The 22,755-nt window shown below is 30.2% G+C and overlaps 2 protein-coding genes across 2 annotated transcripts; one reads left to right on the forward strand and one right to left on the reverse strand.

The window, feature by feature from the left end:
• The first annotated feature begins 1,597 nt into the window (after positions 1 to 1,597).
• LOC121205997 (uncharacterized) lies at positions 1,598 to 2,649 on the forward strand. The gene is made up of 2 exons (XM_041076146.1): positions 1,598 to 1,783; positions 2,038 to 2,649. The coding sequence occupies exons 1-2, from the start codon at positions 1,598 to 1,600 to the stop codon at positions 2,647 to 2,649; spliced, it is 798 nt and encodes a 265-aa protein (XP_040932080.1).
• A 1,399-nt stretch (positions 2,650 to 4,048) lies between these two features.
• LOC107939614 (heavy metal-associated isoprenylated plant protein 25) lies at positions 4,049 to 4,761 on the reverse strand. The gene is made up of 3 exons (XM_016872957.2): positions 4,628 to 4,761; positions 4,422 to 4,503; positions 4,049 to 4,339 (listed from the first exon to the last, which is right to left on the reverse strand). Exons 1-3 carry the CDS (start codon positions 4,637 to 4,639, stop codon positions 4,107 to 4,109), a joined length of 327 nt encoding a protein of 108 aa, XP_016728446.1. The 5' UTR covers positions 4,640 to 4,761; the 3' UTR covers positions 4,049 to 4,106.
• Positions 4,762 to 22,755: the final 17,994 nt, after the last annotated feature.

Below are 22,755 nucleotides of genomic sequence, written 5' to 3' on the forward strand. Positions count from 1 at the left end.
AGTACAAAGTGTAAGGCGTAAAAGAATTGGTCTTGCAGTGACAATATGGTTGCAAATGTGTACAGTTGCAAGTTGGTTCTTACTTACATTGGGTGCCATCCATAGCTTACATACTTATAGACCAAGGATTAGATCCTATATTTTAGATTTTTATGCAAAACGAGATTATGTGAAAAGACTTGTATATGCTAGTGACGAGACCTGTATTGAACAAGTTAGGATGAATAGAACTACCTTTTTTAAACTATGTGAGATGTTACAAACTTTAGGGGGATTGAAGTCTTCAAGGAACATGCTTATTGATGAGCAAGTGGCAATGTTTTTACATATCATTTCTCATCATCTTAAAAATCGAGTTATCAAGCATCACTTTAATAGGTCTGGGGAAACCGTTAGCAGATCATTTCACAATGTTTTAAATGCTGTCATACGCTTACAAGATGTGCTATTTAAAAAGCCAGAGCCAATTACAGCTAATTCTACAGACCCAAGGTGGAAATGGTTCAAGGTATTGGAGTGAGTTCTATATATAGCTCGTACATAATTTAGTTAAGTTAGATTTAAACCTAGTATCCTAACTCGAGGTTTTATACATGTGATGTAGAATTGTTTAGGTGCTTTAGATGGAACCCACATCAAGATTAGGGTTCCAACAGTTGATAAACCTAGATATCGAACGCGAAAAGGTGACATAGCAACAAATATGTTAGGTGTTTGTACACCTGATATGCATTTTGTTTATGCTCTTCCTGGTTGGGAAGGTTCTGTTGCAGATGGAAGGGTTCTTCGAGATGCCATTAGTAGGAGACATGGATTAAAAGTTCCTCATGGTAAAGTGCAAAATTAAAGGACTTTGAATGAATCTTTAAGATCATACTTTTTTGGGAAATTAATCATGACAAATAGTTTTTTTTATAGGTTGCTATTATCTAGTTGATGCTGGATACACAAATTGTGAGGGATTTCTTGCACCTTTTAGGGGACAAAGATATCATTTGAATGAGTGGCGTCAGGGTTACCAGCCAAGTTCTCTAGAAGAATTTTTCAATATGAAACATGCTTCAGCGCGTAATGTTATTGAAAGATGCTTTGGGTTATTAAAACTTAGATGGGGAATACTTAGAAGTCCATCGTTTTATCCTGTGATGGTGCACAATAGAATCATTATTGCCTGTTGTTTGCTCCATAATTTTATTCGAACCTATATGAGTCTTGATCCTATTGAAGCAGAGTTGGGAGAAGGATTACCTAGTAATGTGATAAATGACGATGATTCGAATATCGTAAATATTCATCCATCAGATGCATGGGCTACTTGGAGGATGGAACTAGCCAACCAAATGTTCGATGAATGGCAAGCATCTACAAATTAGTTAGGTTTAGGGTAAAAGTAGTAAACGTCAATTTGTTTATGTTATTTCATGAATCTAGTTTATGAAACTTTGATGATGTTTGAATTATTTTTTTGTATTGTACTAGACTTGTTGAATTATAAATTATTTTGTATTGATTCATCATGTGTTATAATTTTATAAAGTGTTCACTTTTTGATTCATAATATTGAACTTATGTTTAATTTTTTTTCCTTAAGATAATTATGTCAGGTTTTTCACAAGCAAGTGTTTTTTCCCAAAATTCTCGAGGAACCAAAAGGAAATGGCTTTCAGAAGAAGATGCTGCGTTGGTTGCCTGTATGGTCGACTTGCACAATGTTGGAACCTTTAATGCTGATACGAGATTTAAAGCCGATTATTTAAATGAGTTGGAAAAAATGTTAGAAAAAGTTTTACCCGATGCCAAGTTGAAGGCTAAACCTAATCTTGAATCGAGGATTAAGACATTGAAAAGGGATTGGCCAATCGCTTATGACATGCTCAGCGGAAAAAACAATAGCGGTTTTGGTTGGGATGAGCATAGGCAGCTTATTGTTGCTGAAGATGCGGTGTGGAACTCATATATAAATGTAAGAATTATTTCAAGTCTTTATTATCTTAACTTGACCAAACTTATATCTACTATGAATTCTTCTTTTTTCAGAGCCATAAAGAAGCCGCTCAATTCAAACATCGTAGTTTCCCTTATTATGACCAACTTACAGCCATCTACGCAAAAGATCGAGCCACTGGGAAAGATGCTCAAACAGCCGCTGATATTATTGAAGAAATAGATGCTGAGGATGTAGCTACTACAAATACTCATGAAGAAAGAAATGATTTCCATGGATGCGAAGCTGATGTTTCTTTGGATGACATGGATCTTTCAGGCACACAACAACAACCGGCTATAAACCAAGGTGATTCCACATTTTCAAAGAAGAAGAAAAAGACTTCTGATGCAAGTGATCATATTTCACCTACTTCATTTAATGACGCTGCCACTTTATTAGCGGAAAAGATCGAGACCGTTGGTGTTGAAATCAGTAGGAGTATTGCCTCCGATGTGCTAATTCAACAAAGGTCAAAAATGACACTTCAAGAAAGTGCTCTAAAATTATATCCAACGTTATGTGAGGTAGAAGGTTTAACTGAGGATGAGCGCTATCGCGCATTGAGCAAAATTCCAGATAATCCAACGCAAATGCTCATTTTCTTTAGTTTACCTTCTTCTGTGCGATTGGGATGGGTCAGAAGATTTCTTACTGACCATTAAAAAATCATAGTTGTGTTGATGATATTTTGGTAACTTTTTGTGTTTGTAATAGTTGGATGGTATAATGACATGATAGAATGTCATTACAATGTTGTAACTTTTTGAGGTTGTAAAATTTTATAACATATGGATTATGACATATAAACTAATGAAATCATGTCACTTTTTGTTAATATATGAATATTATGTTTGGATGTGAAATATGATTCTCAAGTTATTTATTACTTCTTATATTTTACTTTTTATTGTAGAATAATCAAATTATTTGTTTCACTTATGATATTTTAGCACATTATGTAGTGCAGTTTAAAAATAATAAAGTAGATTATATATTATTTTTATACTATTATATATTATGATTTTTAATTCATTTAATAATAATTATATAAAGAATTTTATTAAATTATATTTAGTAATAATCATGTTAAAATATGATTAAATTATTTATTATTTTATTAAATTATTTTAATAATAATCTTATTAAAATTTAATAATAATAACAATAATCATATGATATGCTAAACTCATTTTTTATATTGGCAATTGTGACCTAAGACAACAGGTGAAAGGCTAGATTAAAACAAATATATTAGGCATTGAAATGTTCTTAATAATAATTTTATATTAAAATTATTATTAAATATTATTAATAATTATATTAATAATGTTATTAAAATATATATTATTTTATTAAATTATATTTAATAATTATATTAAATATGATTAAATTATTTATTTTATTTTTATTAAAATATATGTATCAATAATCTTATTAAAATTTAATAACAATAATCATCTACTAACAAAAATTCTGTTAAGGGTACTTTGGTCATTTTAGCCTTTTTTCTTATGCTGTTACAACATCATTCCATTCAACCAAACATAAGAATTCTATTACAGCTCTATTCCATTCCATTCAATCAAACAGTTGAATTACTGATTACAGCTCTATTCCATTACAGCTCTATTCAATTACAGCCCTATTCCATTACAGTGAACCAAACGTACCGTAAGGCTTTACTTAGCGGAGCGGATAGAAGAATATATAATTTTTATTTTTATAAATGTGTTTTGTGGAAAAACTATAAATATTAAAAGAAAAATTATTTTCTTTCCGTTTAGTATTTGGTAGAGTTAAAAAATAAGAGAAAAGAAAATAGAATTTTTGAAAAATGCATTGTTTTAAATTAACTTAGGACTATGTATATTCTCACTTTTCTTATCATTCCAAGTTGAAATGATTGATTTTTATGCTTTTAAGATAAAAATAATAATCTCATATATTTTCTCTGCTCTCACTTTTCTCTCCCAGCAAGTATATTTAATTTTTTTTCACTTTTCTACCCCTCCTTTCAATTTTTCACTTTTTGGCTAATCAAGCAAAGACAAAACAAGTTAATTCTCACTCGATCACAGCTACCAAATAATCTTATTTTGTTTCTATACATGTATAATTATCATGTACATGTTGCAAATAGATTTTGGTTGGATTCAAGATTCCAAGAAGAAGAGATCATCAATGGCTTCTCCTCATGACTTTGTCCATTATTGATGCTAAATTCTTGTATTTCCAATATCTCCACTCTACGATTCGTCTTCTTCCTTATTTTAATCGCTATCTCTTGGGGTTTAAATTTCCCACAAACGCTTACCTTGCTCTGTTTCATCTCTATCAAATGAGTATCCAACTCTGCATTTCATCAGGAACATATGTAAAAAACAATCAAACAAAACGTTTTGCTGATGAGTATAACGAGAATATTTCATCTGACCTTGGGTTTCAAGAAGGGCTCTTCTTACTTTTCTGTAACAACCATTGCAGTCAATGTTGATCCTCATTACCATGCAGCAGAACTGATCCATGCATGTTTGCACAAACATTTAAATATAAGTGGAGAAAATAAAATAAAATAAAACATCAAAAAGGAAATTCGATTATTTTCGATGAAAGGTGTTGATAGAGGAAAATGGAACTTACCCTTTCTGTCATGAAGCCGGTAGAGGGGTTTTCTCAATAACGAGAAGAATGGGGTGTTTTGAACAAGTTAGAAAACTTTATGTTAAAAGCCAAGGATGATGGGAACTTTTTGAAATTGAAAAGGAATAATGGTTGAACTGCAGATTAGTTTATTGATTATTTATTTATTTATTTGGCATCTGATTCTGTAATGTGACTTTGATCTTGTTGGAAAATTTGTAATATTTGAAAACATTGAAGCATATTCTCAATTGGTAAAGGTTGAGAGTTAAATCACAAAATTATAGTTTTATATTCTACTCTATGAGACCTTTACAACGGTATAATATATGCTCAAAATGGTTAAGTGATAAATGAGAAATTAATGCTCAAAATAAGCTACTTGTGAATATTGTTGAGGAAAAAAAAATTAGATCTCACATTGATTAAATACCATGTGTAAGATGTGTTTATATATAAGAACTCATTTATAAAGTGTTTGGATGATTAAACTTAAAATCTTGCCTTGTGTACAATGAGATGCAAAATCAAGCCCATTGTTGCTGGGATCTATAAGACAAAGTTGAATTCAAATTTTTTACACTGAAAATCTCTTAAAAAATTGAGTTTATTTTACTCTTGAAAATTTTTCTCTTTTCCTTTTAATATTTTCAAATGTTCTAGTGATAGAAAAAAGTAAGGTTTGTTCGTTGATTTCTGTAAATGTGCTACTGCTTCGATCATTATGTTGTTGTATCCTGAGAGACAGTCTTCTAATGTTTCTCCAAATACCGTAAGAGCGGTTGAATCTGTATTGAGGAAATTGTGTAAAACAGGCCTTAACATCTAGTAAAATTCGATTCTTTATTCGATTTTAGTTTTCTAAATCTTGTTTATTAATTTTTTGTATTTAATATTTTAAATACAAATTATTTATTTTATTTTATATAAATAATTGTTTATATATATATATATATTTGCTATCGTGTTTTATCTAAAAAAAAATTTATAATTTTTTCGATTGAATTAGTATGACTGTTATACAAAACTGGATGAAGAGAATAATTAATGATATAGATTATTGACCTCTCACTTGTGTTCTTGAATGTGTATGTATGTCTGATGTGTGTTAGAACTTAGAGGTGAAAGTGAAAGAATCTATTTCTCTGCTTATTCCATTTCAATCAGGAAGGCATAACTTTTTTAACTTTGTTCCAAATTCAATTAAAGAAAAAGAACATAGAATTTTAAGAATAAATCTTGCTATATCCTTTAGGGTCAATCCATGAGATATTTATTCCATTTATAATCATTTTTATTCAACCAGAATAATTTAATGAGTTATGAGCTGTTAGGAATTTGCTTACATGTCTTGTTTTTTTAAATCTAATTTAATTATGAATGTATTGGACGTTTCTAAGTTGATATAATATTTAAAATTATTTATATCAATTCTTAAATAAGAAGATAAACACAATTCAATATGCTCGAATTTACGTTTTCCTGCACTGATAACAATATTAATACTAATATCAACCGAACTAAGACTCAACCAACATTACATGCTTTCTTTTAAGTAAAGCTATTTATAGTTTTAACAATCCCACCCTCGTATTCCACAGTTTTTTTTATAGTTTTACATCATCTACTTGCACCAATGTAAACTTATTTCAAGGTTGGTTTAAGATAAAACTCTTTAACTTTTTTTTTGTAAAAATTAATCATTCAAGATATTAATATGCTATCTTTTAATTTTATATGATAAAAATATTAAATTAATTTAAAATTTTAGGTGCATGACAAATATAATAATTATTAATAAATATAACAATTGAATTATAAAATATGGATCATATAAAAAATTACGAAATAATGAAAATTACTTTAATTTTATATCGGTGTAAATGGATCTTTTCCCGTTAAAATATTTACAGGAACTAAAGTGAAATATAAATATTTAAAAGAAAATCTAAATATCGTTTCATTTTAAAGCCAAAACATTTCACTAATTCGATAATACATAAATTTACACAAAATGAAATTAGGAATTAGAACATCATTGATAAGTTTTGATTGATAGTTAAATTTAAAGTTAATAGCTTAAAGTTCATTTAGGTTCCTCTTTATACATAATTCAAAGCCTCGTCAACAATTTATATACATAAACTTATAGTAATATAAAATTAATTTAATTTTATATTTTTAGAACGCATCCTTGTTATATTATACCCATAAAACTTATGAATAAAAGGGCCCAAATAACCCAAGAAGATCATCAAGAAATATCTAATGGGACAGTTTGCAAGGCTAATGACAAAATTAAATAAAAGGATAGTGATTAACGTCACTCAAACAACCTTATTGATGTAGTGTTTAGATGACATTTAACAGTGGGGTTAAAATGGCTTCAATCGCTTTGGCAACCATTAAATTAAATGGAGCTTTTACATTCAGTCCAGCACAATAAAACAAAAAAAAAATTTAACTCAAAAAAATACCTATTCTTTTATTTATTATTTTTCTTTTTCATATTTCAAAGTTAAACTAATTTATATCTCCTCCTTATTTATTTTCAAATTTGAGAACCTAAACACTCATTATTTTTATTTTTATTTTTATAAAAAGATAATTAACTATAAAAATAATTAAAAATAATTATCATTTAATTTAATAAATAACTTAAATTGATTACATAATTAATTAAAATATTTATAATAATATATAAATTCACATATTTTAGTAATTTCATAAAAGTAAAATTATTTTAAAAACTTCTATGATATATCATTTCTAACCTAATGTTTTTTTATAGTCATTTTTTATTTTCACGTCAACATTACAATTGCGTTTGAATCCAAAGGCATATCCCACTATTGCTTATAATCTCATTGTTACAGTATCTAATCTCATAACTACAGTAATTAATCTCACCATCACCGTTATTTTTTAACCTCACTAGAAGTAAACACACCATTCGTATAAACTAAAACCTAAGGCCTCCTTTGGTTTAGCAATTAACACTAGTTTGGTGCAGTTGGGATAAAAAATTCCTACCAACCTTACTGATATAGTGTTTGGATGACATTCAAAAGTGCAGTTAAATTGGTTTCAATCACACTAGTAGCCTTTAAATTGACCGGAGCTTTTACATCCAGTCCAACACAATAAAACAGAAAATATTTTTAATTGACAAAAATATCCATACTTTTATTTATTATTTTTCTTTTTTATCCTTAAAAGTTAAACTAATTTCTGTCTCAACCTTATTTGTTTTCAAATTTGGAACCTAAGCACTTATTATTTTTAATCTTATTTGTTATAAAAGAATAACTAACTATAAAAAAATTAAAAATAATTATCATTTTATCTAATAAATAATTTAAATTGATTACACAATTAATTTAAATATTCATGTATATATTGGAGGACACATTTTAATATTTTATTAAATTAATTTATAAATTCACATATTTTTAATAATTTATTAAAAGTAAAATAATTTAAAAAAATTTCTATTATATATCATTTCTAATATAATATCCTTAATAGTCATTTTCTATTCTCACTGTTACAGATGCATTTGAATCCAAATATACACCCCCACATTTGTTTCTAATCTCACCGCTGCAGTACCCCATCTTATATCTCATCATCGTTGTTTTTTAATCTCTCTGAAGGTAAACACGCCGTCCATCCAAACTAAGCCTAAGTTATCAAGGATAGCAACAAAGATGCATGGATCAATCCTTTTGGACTCTATACAAAAAGCAGCACACACACAATGGAATACTCATTGTGATGGTTGAAAAAATCAGTTTTGAAAATGTGTTTGTTCCCACAGCAAAATTTCAAAATTTCATAAAAGTCAGGCCTTTATGTTATCTATAGTAATAAAAAAACTTGCCAAATTTAGTACACATGTTATTTACTTAGCATGACTCATAGATTCTTGGTTTTCAATCAACACAATCTTTTTCACTATTCTCAATCTCTCAATTTGCTTAAAGAATGAACTCTATTTCATGAACCAATCACACAATGATAACCTTAATCATAGAATAGGAAAGTTAATTCTCTCTCTGTAAAAAAAAACCTAACTCAATCTCAATTAGTCATTAAAATAGAACTTATTTGAGAAATAAATTTCATTATATTTTAACAAAATAAGTACATTTGGTGAGGTGTGTGTTTTTGACTTAGCCTTTAGTCCCTATTTACAGGGAAAATCCAACAGAGTTCTATTTAAATAAAAATGGACAAAATAATAATATTTTAATAGAAAACATTGACTCCCTCTAAAAGAGTATATGGCTGGTGGCACACATTCTGTTCTTAGACTCAATGTCTTCCAATTACAGTTATACTAGATTTATGGTCTTTTCCATTTATTGAGTAGAATAATATGTGTTTCAGTAATTTAATTTATTCATATAACTTATTTAATTTAATAATAATTTTTTTATTTCTAAAATATTTTTTATTTAATTAATTAAATCAAATTTAATTAATTTTTTCAATTAAATTATTTTCTTAACCCAATAATGATAACTGTACCGTACTACAATTTTAATAAATAAATTTAATTTTCTCATTCTTTAAAATGTTTTCTCATGTAAGTTCTTCCGAAGATACCAACTCATCTAGTTTAATAGATTTTGCTCAAAACTCAACTACTTCCATACCATGTGATTTGTCGGAGACCCATACTAGTGCCAAGTCAACACCTTCACATGTAGACTCACAAGAAGTGTCAGACTTTTCTATACCTCCAAACCCTGCAACTTCATATGATTTACATATTTCTTCCTCACCCACAGTCTCTTACTCCACACGATTTGTTAGACCTATCCCCAGTCCTAGCGTCTCTATCTACACTATTAGGCTCTCGAGATTCGAATGTTTTTAATAATCCTAGGGTTTGTATGAATGGTTCAAATGATCCATCTTGATGCCAGCTTTCATCCAATTGAGGTTACAAAAAGTCTTGTATCCGTTAATCCCTTGGTGACTAGAGCTAAAAATGGGGATATTCAAGCCAAAAGTCTTTAACACATACTACAGCAAATAGAGGAAACAATAGCTTTTTCTTTATTTGGCGTTTAATAACGGGTCGCAAGAAGAAGCGTGATCGCTAACATATACGGTGTTTCTGAAAAAAGAAATTGAAATTGGTTAAAAAGTTTTAAAAATGGTTCAATAATAATAATAAAGTGCTGATGGATTGGGTTTAATGGCTACAACATGGCTTTTAAAACTTTTGAGATTCCGATTGGAAACTCAAGACGTATGATCATATTTATATTATCTAGTTATATTTTAATTCCTATTCAACCGATTAATTGTATTATTTAATATTTATATATATGAAATTGTGTTTAATTAAATTGTTATAAATAAAGTCAAAAGATCGTTTTTTTAAATATTTTGTTAGTTTTAGTTCAATCGAAAGTAAAATAATATACGAATTTTTAGATAAATCGAATTAATTAAATTTAAACACACAGACAAATAATTGGGTAATTTTGAAACTCAAAATCCGGCCCTTCGTTACTAATAACAGAATAAGCATTCTCATTTATTTGACACAAGAAATTAAGCATTCTCATTATTAATAACATTATTAAGCAGTGATTTTATTTAATTCAACTAAATTTCTTACCGGTTAGTTTTGCTTAAGTAGCCCGCGTGAACCGAAAATAATGCGTCGAGCACTTTGAAGCAATGGACGACAAGAATAGCAGCTGGTCAGCAATGTTAACCGACGATTTAGAGGGGTTGACATGAGTTTCGGTACCGCTAAAATAAAAAATTATCATTTAAATTTAATTTTTTTAAATTTTAAATTAATAAAGATAAAATTACATTTAGCCGTTTTTTAAATTAAAAAAATTTAATTTAATACTTTAAAAATTATAAAAATATAAACTATAAAGAATTAAAATTTTATTCAGCCTGCTAAAATATTGTTTTGGGTTCACCTCTAAACTGACGGCACCAAAGACAAGTGGCTGAAGCCTGAGGAGTAGCTGATTAGCGATTGTATTTTCGGATTTGAGAGAGGAAAGCTCATCTGGGTTGTTTATAAATATCTAATGGTGTTGAAGTAATTAAATGCCTTTAAATGTAAAAAAAAATCATTTATTTATAAAAATGCCATTACTCATTTAAAATATTTTAATTATTAAATGTTATTATCCATTTAAATGGCATTTCAATAATAATCACTGCTAAATTCACGACGTTTATAGCACAAGTGTCCATAAATTCACGGCTTTTACAACACAACCGCCGCTAATCGTTACATATAAGGGCATTTATTTTTGGAACACCACTAATCCATTTATTTATTAGACAAACGCCACTAATAAATGCTGCGGATTCCTCAATTTCCCGTAGTGACAGAATCATTTCTTGAGTGTGAATCTCAATCCATACATGATCAGAACAGATGGTGAAAAGTCTTGTCTGGAAACAAGCTGCTAAAGGAGAAATTGATACTTTGGTTAATAATGATACTTGGTTGCTAGAACCTTCATTATATAGAAAGCATGTAAGTTGCAAATAGATCTTCCAAATCTCGAGAAATGTTGATGTGTCTATTGCTAGATATAAAGCAAGATTAGTAGCAAAATGGCATTTGCAAGTTGCTAGGTTTGATTTCAAGAAACAATTAGACTTGTCCAACCAGCCACTATTCGAATTATTCTTTCTATTGCAGTCACTAAGGGGTGGCCATTACAACAAATTGACATCAAGAATGGTTTTTTAAATGGTGATTTATCAGAGGAAGTGTGCATGGAACAGCCTCCATGCGTGCAAATTGAAGAAGACTCCTTATGGTCTCAAACAAGCTCTAAGAGCTTGGTTTGACAAATTGAAATATTCCTTACTCTCAGCTAGTTTTCATGAAGCAAAGTCTAATGCATCACTGTTTTTTACAGTCATAACATCTTCTATCAAATGCATTATCTTTATTACATGAGACAATAATTATATATGAGGTCAGTGAAGTTATCCATGGTCTCAATGTGGCTTTCTCCTTAAAAAAGTTGGGCAAGCTTCATTACTTTCTTGGGATAGAAATCAATTATAAGTATGATGGCTGCTTATTTTTTCGGCGAAAGAAATATATGTTATTGGCATTCTCAAGAAAAGTGGCATGACCGTGCATATGGGTTACCTACTCCCGTGGTAAGTAGCTGGAATCTCTTGCGAATGATGCAAGTACGATTGAGAATGATATGGATTATAGAAGCATTAGTGGAGCACTACGGTATGTAGTTATCACTAGACCCGATTAGCTTTTGATGTTAATAGTTGGTCAGTATATGCAAAACCCTTCAAATGTTCATTTTAATTCTGTCAAGCAGATATTGAGGCACAATATCAAACTGTAGCTTATGCCACTGCTGATATTACATGGATTGAATCTTTATTAGGTTAATTAAGAATTTCAGCTAATGATAAACCTATTTTGTGGTGTAATAACTCGAGTGCTGTAGTTGTTTTTACAAATATATTTTAAATTCAAGCATGTTGAGTTAGATCTATTTTTTTTAGAACAGAAGCTTGGTTCAGGACAGTTAAAAGTGGGTGAAGTTCCTGCACTTGCAATGCATATATACCTATATATATATATTATTTGTTACCTTACCGAAATGGAAATAAAGATTTACACAGTGTGACATGTTTGACAGGAATAATGAATTTATCTGCATTTATCTTTGCACTGAAAAGGATTTTTCATTGCTTGATGGCTACACCAATGAAGAATAAGTATATATGGTTTTTTAAACCGATTGCACTTTCACCTCGATCACTTAAAATGAAAAAACCACGTAGATTTGTTTGTAGTTATACACGTAGATATATGGCTCAAGTTTCTTTGAAACCCGACTAATCATTTTCAGCACTGATTGTTAAAAACAATGGCTGAAGTTAAGTCACAGGTGTCGATGGAGGAGAATGAATGTCTCAGCACGGCGAGAGAGTTGATGGCAACCACATGAGATGATGAGAACCAAAAGCAACCTCCAATGGAGGGGACCGCTTCCTTCACCCCTTCACACTTTTCCTTTTACATCTAAGTTTTTTTTTTTTAAATTTTAACAGTATATAATAATTGAATATATGTAGAGAGAGAAAGGAAACAAAGCAACAAAACAGTATTACTCAACATTTCAGACAGAAAACGAGAAGCCGTTAAGCTGGACCATGAGGAATCCTTCAAATTGACAAAAACCAATAAGAATTCAAGGATTAGGATGAACTTCAAAGTTTCATCCAATAAACGTACACTGAGATAAGACCTAACTTCCTGGTCCCTAAGAGCGGAATTGACAACTATGAAAACCTCCCCTTTGGCAAACCACCGAAAAGCGCATGGGCCAACATACTAGATACTACTCTTACAACTTACAGTATCCAAGACCAAGTGCAGCAGAAAACCGGAAGAGGTAAAGGGTTAAAGCCAGTGAACAAAAAACCTGAAACCGTCAGGTTCTGATCCCTAATAGAGCCTTTTTCTTTTTCTTTTCGAAATTTTGATTTTGAAACAGATATTTAAGTAAAATTCATGCTGCACGCCACCATATATTTATTATACAGTTTAACAGGATGATTTTAAAATTTTACTTTTAATAATAACATAATATATATATTCTAGAGCTCCTAAATAGTATGATCCATCAATAAACATCATATTAACTTTTATTATTATTTTTCATTCTTGATCTACTTTTTTTAAAGATTCTAAAATCCTAAACCACTCTAAATCTTAATCTAACTTTTTTTCTAAAATTATAAATCTTAATTTTAAATTCTAACCTATCATAAATTTAGTTGAAAAACAAAACCATAAACCATAAACCATAAACCTTACATTACTCTTACTATTTGTTTATTTTATTTTATTTTCTGATATTAATTTATTTAATTAATTAACACTAATTAAGATTAAAATATTATTAAGAAAAATTTATCTAATATTAGAAAGTAAATGACATTAATTAAATTTAAAAAAAAGAAATGACACATTTTAATTTAATGCCTAAAAAGTGACTTTTTTTAACATCCTAGTTAAATTTAAAATATTTGTTAAAATCCATTTATTTTTGTTTTATAATTATGTTTTTTATTTTTATTAGAATTTATAAAGTATACTTAATTATATAAATATTTTTATATAACTTTTATGCTCAAACAAACAAATTCTTACAATAAATATTTTATTATTAAATGAATGTATATCAAAATAAGTTTGATATACATTAGGATTCTAATGTTTATTAGAAGTAGAGTTTCATATTGTTTATACTTCTTATGTTCATAAATATATAGGTTTTGGAGAAGTATTATAAACATCTTTATCGATCAATAAAATTCAGAGTTCTCTTATTTCTTTTGTTTTTTGTCCTCTTTATTATTTATTTTATAACATGTTATCAATACGATACTTAATTTTCATAGATCCACTATCCCTTTCTAGATTTTTTTTTTTCTAAAGAAAGATTTCAAGATACCTTTTGACAAAAAAATCCCATAACCTTGCCAACACTTGAACTTAGGCTTTGCTATTGTACACATCCTTCCTTAACCACTCAAATATGAATGTTCTTTCATTGCGTCAAAAGATCTATAAACATAGTGATAAACAAGAGAATAATGATAGTTCTCAAGATAACCATTTAAAGGGTAGATATAACTTATCTTATTAATGTGATATGAAAGATCATAGGTCACATATTTGTCGTATGCCCAAATATTTTTGTTTCTATTAATATTCTTTAAAGAAAAACCATATATGCCTCGTTGACAATATAACAATGAATACTATCCTTATAGATTGAAAGTATTTATTTTATTTGGTACTGAAACAAACCAATACTATTACAATATTTGGTTGCACAAAATTAGTTAAAAGCTCCAGAAGAGCAAATATATCAATATCTGATGAAAGCTTTAAGAAGTAATATAAGAAGATGAAAAAGAAGAGAAAAGTATTTTAATATCTATGTCACAAAACTAAAAACCTACCTATTACATAGAAGATTTCACTATTTATAGGAAATTAAGATGAATAATTGTAGCAGCAACTGGTTAACTGAATTAGTTGTACTAACCACCTGATCATGACTTCTAATCCTATTAATTGATTGTTAATGCTAAAAGATATTCATTGTAATGGTTCTCGTATTAAGATTATGAATGAGAAAAATTTATATTTGGTATGATAAAGAATCGATTATTGCGTTATATCATGCACAATCCTTGAATGCTTAAGATTTGATATGCATGTTAGAATGATAATTTAGACATTCTTTACATGAGAAATTGAATTGACTATGATTATCTAACATTTTTCGTCATCATCCCCATGAAAAGTTGAAAGCAAAATATTTGACCATTTAATATCCACTTGAATTGTGGAATAATTTTAAGAGAAAAAATAACCACCAAATTATAATAAATTTATCTAAAACCCCTTATGGTTGGATGTACCTGAAGTTGTAAAATTTTAAAATTGTGAGTTTAACTTTATAGTATTCAGGATAAGTCCTCAATTAAAATTATGTGAGAATACTACTAATGAGAACTTGTTAGAGAATTTGTTTTAACTTTTCATGCTTCAAATGTGCTCCAATATTACTGATGAGAACTTAATAGAGAATTTGTTCTAACTTTTCATGTTTCAAATGTGCTATTGCAGTAGCAATATCATGAAAAAGATTTGAAGATATGTTCTAAATGTTTACTTGTGGTTGAATAAAAGGAAAAGCTATTAATCAAAATCATGAAGTCCATCCTACTAGATCTGTTCCATTTTCTAAAGTCAATTCAACAATACATAATCAATCTGAAAGATGTAATCATGGACGTGGTAGGTGGAACTATAATAATCGTGAAAGGGATGACCATATTAGTTTTTCTCACCATCAGAAGTGGAAAAGTACAGAGTAATAAAGGAAGAATAAGGATTCCCAAGAAAACCTTTTAATGAGTGAATATAACTTATGTTATCGATGTGGTATGAAAAGTCATTGGTTGCATACCTATCGTACACCTAAACATTAAGTATGAACTTCATCCTTTTTTGTGGATTGTGAAACTAATTACTTAATATTAGATATCTTACTAGTAATAATTCTTCTCACCATTAAAAGTGGAAATACAAAGATAAATAAGAAAACAACAAGAATTGTCAATATAACCTTTCAAAAAAGAAAGATAGCTTATGAAAAGTTGTTGGTTATGTTCCTGTCATGCACATAAAAAAATTTACTATTCAATTAATATTTCTTAAAGGAAAGGAAACATATGTCCCGAAGACAATAAAACAGTGTATACTATCCTTAGGGATAAGAAGCATTTTTCTTGTTTGGTAATAAACGAACCAATCTTTGGTGATACAAAATTAATTTAAGGCTCTAGAAGAGCTAATATGTTGTTACCCTATGTTCAATGTGATAATGAAACGTGTTAATATTTCATAGTATAAAATTAATTCAAGGCTCTAGAAGAGCTAATACATTGTTATCGAAGAAGCAAAGCAAGAACTAATGCATTATGTTCTAGTCAGTCTCAAATAAATTATTATGTTTAAAAAGGATATTCACTATAACAAATATCATTTTGAGACTATGGATGAAATCTAACGCCCCAATTTTCGGGAATCCTGTGAATGTTGGCATAGGTTTAATTATGTTAGTGGGCCTCTAGAAAGCCCAAACTTAATATAGAACCCGACAATTTTAGTTAACTTTTTTTCCATAAGAAAAAGGGGGTGAAATTATGAAATAGAACCTATGAGAAAATGTTTAAAAATGCTATAGGCTAAATTGAAGTGGCCAAATAAATAGGAGTGCAAAATAGGAGGATTTGCATGACAAACCTCCCATTTTACATGAAGTGGCCAACAATCATGTTGTTGTAGACAAAATGTGCACTTGATATCCATAATTTATGGTACAAATTGATACAAATTGATAATGGGTTAGGTAAATGTTCCATGATAATGTGTTAGGTAAATATTTCATGATAATGGGTTAGGTAAATGTTCTATGATGGAATTTCATGTCTTTTGTATTAAAGAATTAAATGGATGAAATATGAAGTTTTATTAAAAGAAAAAGGGGTGAAAAGAACAAAGTTTTGTCCATCTTTGTTCATCATAGCTGAAAGTTAGAGAAGAGAAAGGAGAGGAGAAAGCTCTTGAGTATTCGGTCATTAGGAGGAGGAAAATTGAAGGTAAGTTCTTGGTACCTTGCTTCTATTTTGAGGTTCATGAGTTCTTCTTGATTCTACCTTAACTCTTGAAGTATATTTTGATTTTTAGTTGTGTTGTGAGGATTTAGTCATGAATTAAAATGAAGGAAATGGTTGTTGTTTCATGTTCTTTTGATGAAAAATGGAATATAGGTGAAGTTGAGCCAAACAAATGAGCATGCATGTGCCTTAGATGCTAAGGGGAAAAATCGGCTAACATGTTATGCTTTAAAATGATGAAATGGAGATTATACTTAAGTAAAATCATAGATATGTAATGATTGATTGGTGATATACATGTTTAAATAACAAGCATGCAAGTTAGGTGTGAAAGAGTGATTTGGTAATAAATCTGCTTGGGACAGCAGCAGTAACGTGACTTTGGAAAATCACCATAAATTGTGGGAGATGAGTTAGAAGCTGTATAAATTATGTAATTAAAGCTTAATGAGTCTAGTTTCAAATGGAATAAACAAGAACATATTTTGAATTCTGTACAATGAGAAATTTGATTCGTAATGAAGAGTGGTCAGATTAGTCAAACAGTGAAACATGGGAAACTTTAAGAAAAATCTGGTATTGATTGGCCATACCAAAAATTCTGAAAATTTTAAGGATATAAGATATATGAGTCTATTTTCAGGGAAAATTAACGGCACTTGATTTGGAGTTTCGTAGCTCCAGTTATAAATAATTTAGTGACTGTTGCTCAGGAAGACAGCTTGCAGTGAAATTATGATTATGTGGTAAACATTGACAAAAATTTGTTAATGAGTTGCTTATTGATTTCTTATAAGCTTACTCTGATCTGTAGGTGTGGTTGGCCGAATATTGTAAGGGGTTAATACGTAGTTTGTATTTGAATAGTTAGATTAACGTGTTAGTAATCCAATTGTAGGCGGTTCGTGTGTGGATCTCGTCAGCATATCGTTGCAAACAGGTGTGTAACTAACACCCTCTTTCTTAGTCTGGATCGGCAAAAGTCGAAATGCCGAAATACCGAAAATCGGTATTTTGTAGATTTGCGAGTGTGCGAATGCTCGTGAGGTAAATCGATTAATGTTTTTGGTAAGCTGTAAAATTTGGACTGCAAAGTGCATGATTTCTGTGCCCTCGATATTTTTGGGCTTAATGGGCCAAAATTGGAATGATGGGCCAACGGGCCCAATTCGGTAAGAACCCTCGGTACGTGATTCTGTTAGTACGTGAAAAGTAGGAATATGCATGAAAAACCCTAAAATAGATAAATTACTGAAATACCTTTAAAAGTGGAAAATTTACAGTTTTACCCATAGTAGATAAATTACCGAAATACCCCTAGGGTTAAATTGACCTAAATGCATGTTTGACTTGTTGTTATTTACTGCATGCCATGTTGTTATTATCTGATGCATGGGATTGGGATATTGACGGAGGAAGTACTGAAAGTGGCTTGTCCACGTACTGGAGGTTTTGCCTCAATTTACTGTTAACTGAGCAGCAAGGCTGCAACTGTGGAGTGTTGGGCTGGGTGGGTTGAGCTATTCCCCACATAGAGTGTAGGGCTGGTACGGGTGGAGTGTAGTGGTTGGTGGGTTGAGTAGTCTCCCCAAATGGGCTTGCATATGTTATTGATGTTGCATGTATTTTGAAATGGGCCTATGGGCCATATTGTTATCTGAATAAGGGGCTAAGGCCCAGTTTATTATAATCTGAAAAGGGCTCTGGCCCAATACCACTGTTACTTGAATGGGCTTAGGCCCAATGGACTGGAGCTGACTTGGGCTTTGAATGGGTTGTCCTTACACACTGAGTTTCCCTAAACTCACCCCTTTTATTTTCATTCACGCAGGAAATCCCCAACCATAGTGGGCTTGGAGCTGTGAGGGAATTCGGAGTGGCCACCCGTTCTGAAAGTTTGATTTTCTTCTAGTGAACTGGACATCCTTTTATTTACGTTTGAAGTTTTGGGTTTTTAAATGTAATAAGGCCGCTTAATTATTTTTGATGGTTTTAATATGTATTACTAAGATAGGTATTACTTATTTTAACTGTTGAAATTGGACAGCTTTAGGGCGCGTTTTTAAAAACAACAATTGATTTGAAAATAACACGACAACAAGCAAAGCTTCCGCAATGAAAATATTTTCCAAAATTAATCACTTTTCCTAAAAATGACTTAATCAAATCGGTTTCCTAGAAATATCCATGACGTTAAGGTGTGGCAATGGCGATATGCATGTCTAGGATTGGATCCGAAGGGAGCTTGGTACTTAAACAGTCCGATGGACTCACCACCTCTTTTCCGGTTTCCTACCTGGTGCACAGCTTCCATTCACTTTAACCTATAATGAAATTCTCTTTTAAAACACTAAGTAAGTTTTTCTAGATCAACAATATAAAATGTTTTGAACGCTTTGATGTGGCATGTCGGATCCGGTCATAACGTCTGAGCCGGGTTCGGGGTGTTACATGAAAAGATTAATTCTTATGTATTAAATCAATCAAAATTTGGTAAGATTTTGTATTTGACAATTATCGTTTTCCCTCTAGTTTTTATTATGCATATATTAGTATGGTTAAATCATATGAGATGATAAACTAGAAGTTTATATTAGAATTGTCGAATAACATGAATAATAACTAGAAGTTTACTAGCCCAAATATACTAATTAGTTGGCATGACCAATTAGATTATCTCGATCAATAATAATACAACAAAATGAGAATTTACATAGAAGTTTATTAAAAAACCTGAAGATTTTTTATTTTAAAGATTTTTTTCAGTATTGTTTATTCTCAAAGAATATGAATTATTAGAATGCCACTAACAAAAGTTGAGATTGAATCTCTAATATTTCTAAAACAAATATGGCCCCATTTATCCAACAAGTGGATATTTTGACAAAATTTCGATAAATGCATCTACAAGTTAACTACATGTGAGTTATTAACTCATAACCTGCAGTTTGTGAGATTACTTGTTTAATTATTTTTTTAAGAACAAAACTTTTAGATTATGCAATTGAGACAATTCTTGCTAACGTTGGTAAGTATATTACTTAGACTTTCAATGTTTATTGTATGTTAGATTGTTAGTGCAATTAATTATCGCAAAAGCATGTTTATACAAATAAAATGTTTTAGCATAATTAATGATTAAATGCCTCCAGTTAGTAGCTAAAATATTACTTTTGAGAACAAAATTTTTTGTATATAAGGATATGATATTTTATATGAATTTACGCATCATGCCAATAAATTGTGATAAGTACTCTTCATTACAAGTCATCTTTGGTCATGAGCCAAATACAACCCATTTTAGAATTTTTGAATATGCAATATATGTTTAAGTTTCTCCACCACAATATAAAAATGAGTATTCAAATAATGTGGGAGAATATATATTAATTATGAATCTCCTTGTATTACTAGATGTTTTAAACGAATTTGAGATTTAATTATGACATGATTTGGATTTTGATTTGATAGTTTTCCAAACATTAATGGGAAAGAAATAATAGCTAGATGAAATAATTACTTGAATGAATTATCATTATCTAGATCCTTATAGAAAATACTTTGAACCAAAAGTTTAAAAGATAATTCACTTTATTGTAAGTTAACTACCAAATGTATTTATTGATCTAATAAGAATAACTAAGTCTTAAATAACAACTGATGTGTCAAAGTCCTAGTAGGACAATCTGTTAAAATAAATAAAAGTAATGCATGCCTGAAGTATGGTAGAATTAGTTCCAAATATGAAAATTCTTATAAAATATAATAATAAATCAAGATGGTCATATAGTGGAGATGAGTGCTCCAGAAGACACCCAAAACATAATTAATTATTCAAACTCCAGAAGAGATTCAAGTATCTAGATATGGAAATCGTGAAAATAAGGGGATATCAATAAGTTATGTCAGTACGAGAAAGTATTAAAAATAAAGAGATTAAAAATTATGGACAATAATTTTGCATGAAATAGTATTATTGAAATAATGAGAGAAAAATGAGGTTCTTGAATAAATTTGTCAAGAAATATACATGGAATAGATTTCAAAAATAAAAAGATACAATGCAACTAGAATTGAATTGTGAAGTTTTTGGGCTAGCAATCCAAGCATCTCAAGGTATAAAGCTAGTGGGGTATAAATACATAGTTTTGAAAAAATGAAATATGAAATATGAATTTTTTTGCTGAGTCCTAGCATTGATTATGAAAGATATTTTTTTTTGTGGTAAATGCAATAACCTTTAGATATCTTATTAGTGTGATAGTTCATGAAAAGATTTGACATGTGTCTTATGACTGTTGTTACAATATTTATACAAATAACTATATAGTGGTAGTTTATATTAAAATCCTTGAAAGATTTAGAATGCTAAATGCATAAAGAAATTTGATGCGAGCATGCCCCACGCAACAGCTAGCTCGAGCAAGGACTTCCTGGTGCTACCTCAAGGTCCTGTCACTCGAGCTCGAGCCAAGGTGTTTAAAGAGTCTATTGCAGCTTTTGTGGCTCAACTTTGGGATGAAAGACTATTAGGATGTTCCAAGAAAGCTTATCCCAGCTCTCTGAATTTACCGTTCAATTGCCTACAAGTCCAGTTCAGCTCACCGAGCTCACCACCAGCTCAAGTCTGCTTACATTCAGCTCAAAACCAGCTCACTAGCTTGGAATTCAGCTCACTTCTAGTTCCCCAGCTCGGGTCTAGCTCACTACCAGCTCACGAGTCTAAGCCCAACTCGGTTTTAGCTCATAAGCTAAACTTCAGCTCATGAAGTCCAACTTTGACTTCATTTATTTACTATTGACTTAAATTTAATAAGTCTATTAAAAGTTATTTAATATACTATATAATAAATTGGGTTCATATTAGTAGTATTAATTATGTCTTAAAATGCTTAATTGATGTTAATTAAATTTAGTCACAGCTGAATTTAATTCTTTTACTTGTGTTAACATTAGCCAAAATTTTCACATGGCTACAATTAATTTTTGTTCACATGTCTTGTGTAGGAACACCAATGGACACATGAGGTTTGAAGAGACATCACTTTTAGAGGTTGCATGGACGGCTAAGGTGCATGGACACTCAAGATGCATGAATCGGTTAAATGCATGAATGGCAAGGTGCATTGATTCCAAGGGTTCATGAATGACCAAGAGCCATGAATGTTGTGCTACCTATTCATCTAAACAAGTGACTATTTGGACAAAAGGACATAATACATGCATGAGATGGTTGGCCGAATGACTTCTTCCATGAACCTCCACATTCTGTTTCACATTGTGTTCACACAAGTTTTTTAAGTTCACCATGTTCACACCTATGGACTCTTCAGGTTGTGGCATTCACACCTATTTTGGCCCTTGGAGTAACACCATTTAATTCATGATTTTTGGCTAAAGGTTGTCACTTAATTGCTTCATTAAATAAGGGAGGCCAAAGCTAGCAAGTGTCCCTTGGAGCTTCATTCATTCATTTGTCATTTCTTAAGCATGAAGCATTCACAATTCATGTTCCATAGCCGAATTTAGTCATGCACATTAAGGATTAATTTTCTAGAATTCTTTTTACTTAATTTGTAAGTATGAAAGGCCATTCGGCTACCTAGACTATAGGCCTATAAATACTTGTTAATTTTCCATGTAGAAGAACTTTTTGACTCTTTGTGAATGTTATGCTGCCAAAATTGTGAGGCAACTTTTTCTCTATTTCGTTCAAAGATTCGATTGGCTTTCCTAGTGTTCTAGTTGTGTCAACCGTTTTCTTTGTCGAACCCGAACTTATCACTACCTGTAGTGTGGCGTTCAAACATACTGAGGTTCCTATCTTGTTAGATAGTGGGTCGAGGTTTCCTTTACAATCCTAAACCGAACTGAAAGGGCTTAAA

This window comes from Gossypium hirsutum, chromosome A09 (genome assembly GCF_007990345.1).
Source record: "Gossypium hirsutum isolate 1008001.06 chromosome A09, Gossypium_hirsutum_v2.1, whole genome shotgun sequence".
NCBI lineage: Eukaryota > Viridiplantae > Streptophyta > Magnoliopsida > Malvales > Malvaceae > Gossypium > Gossypium hirsutum.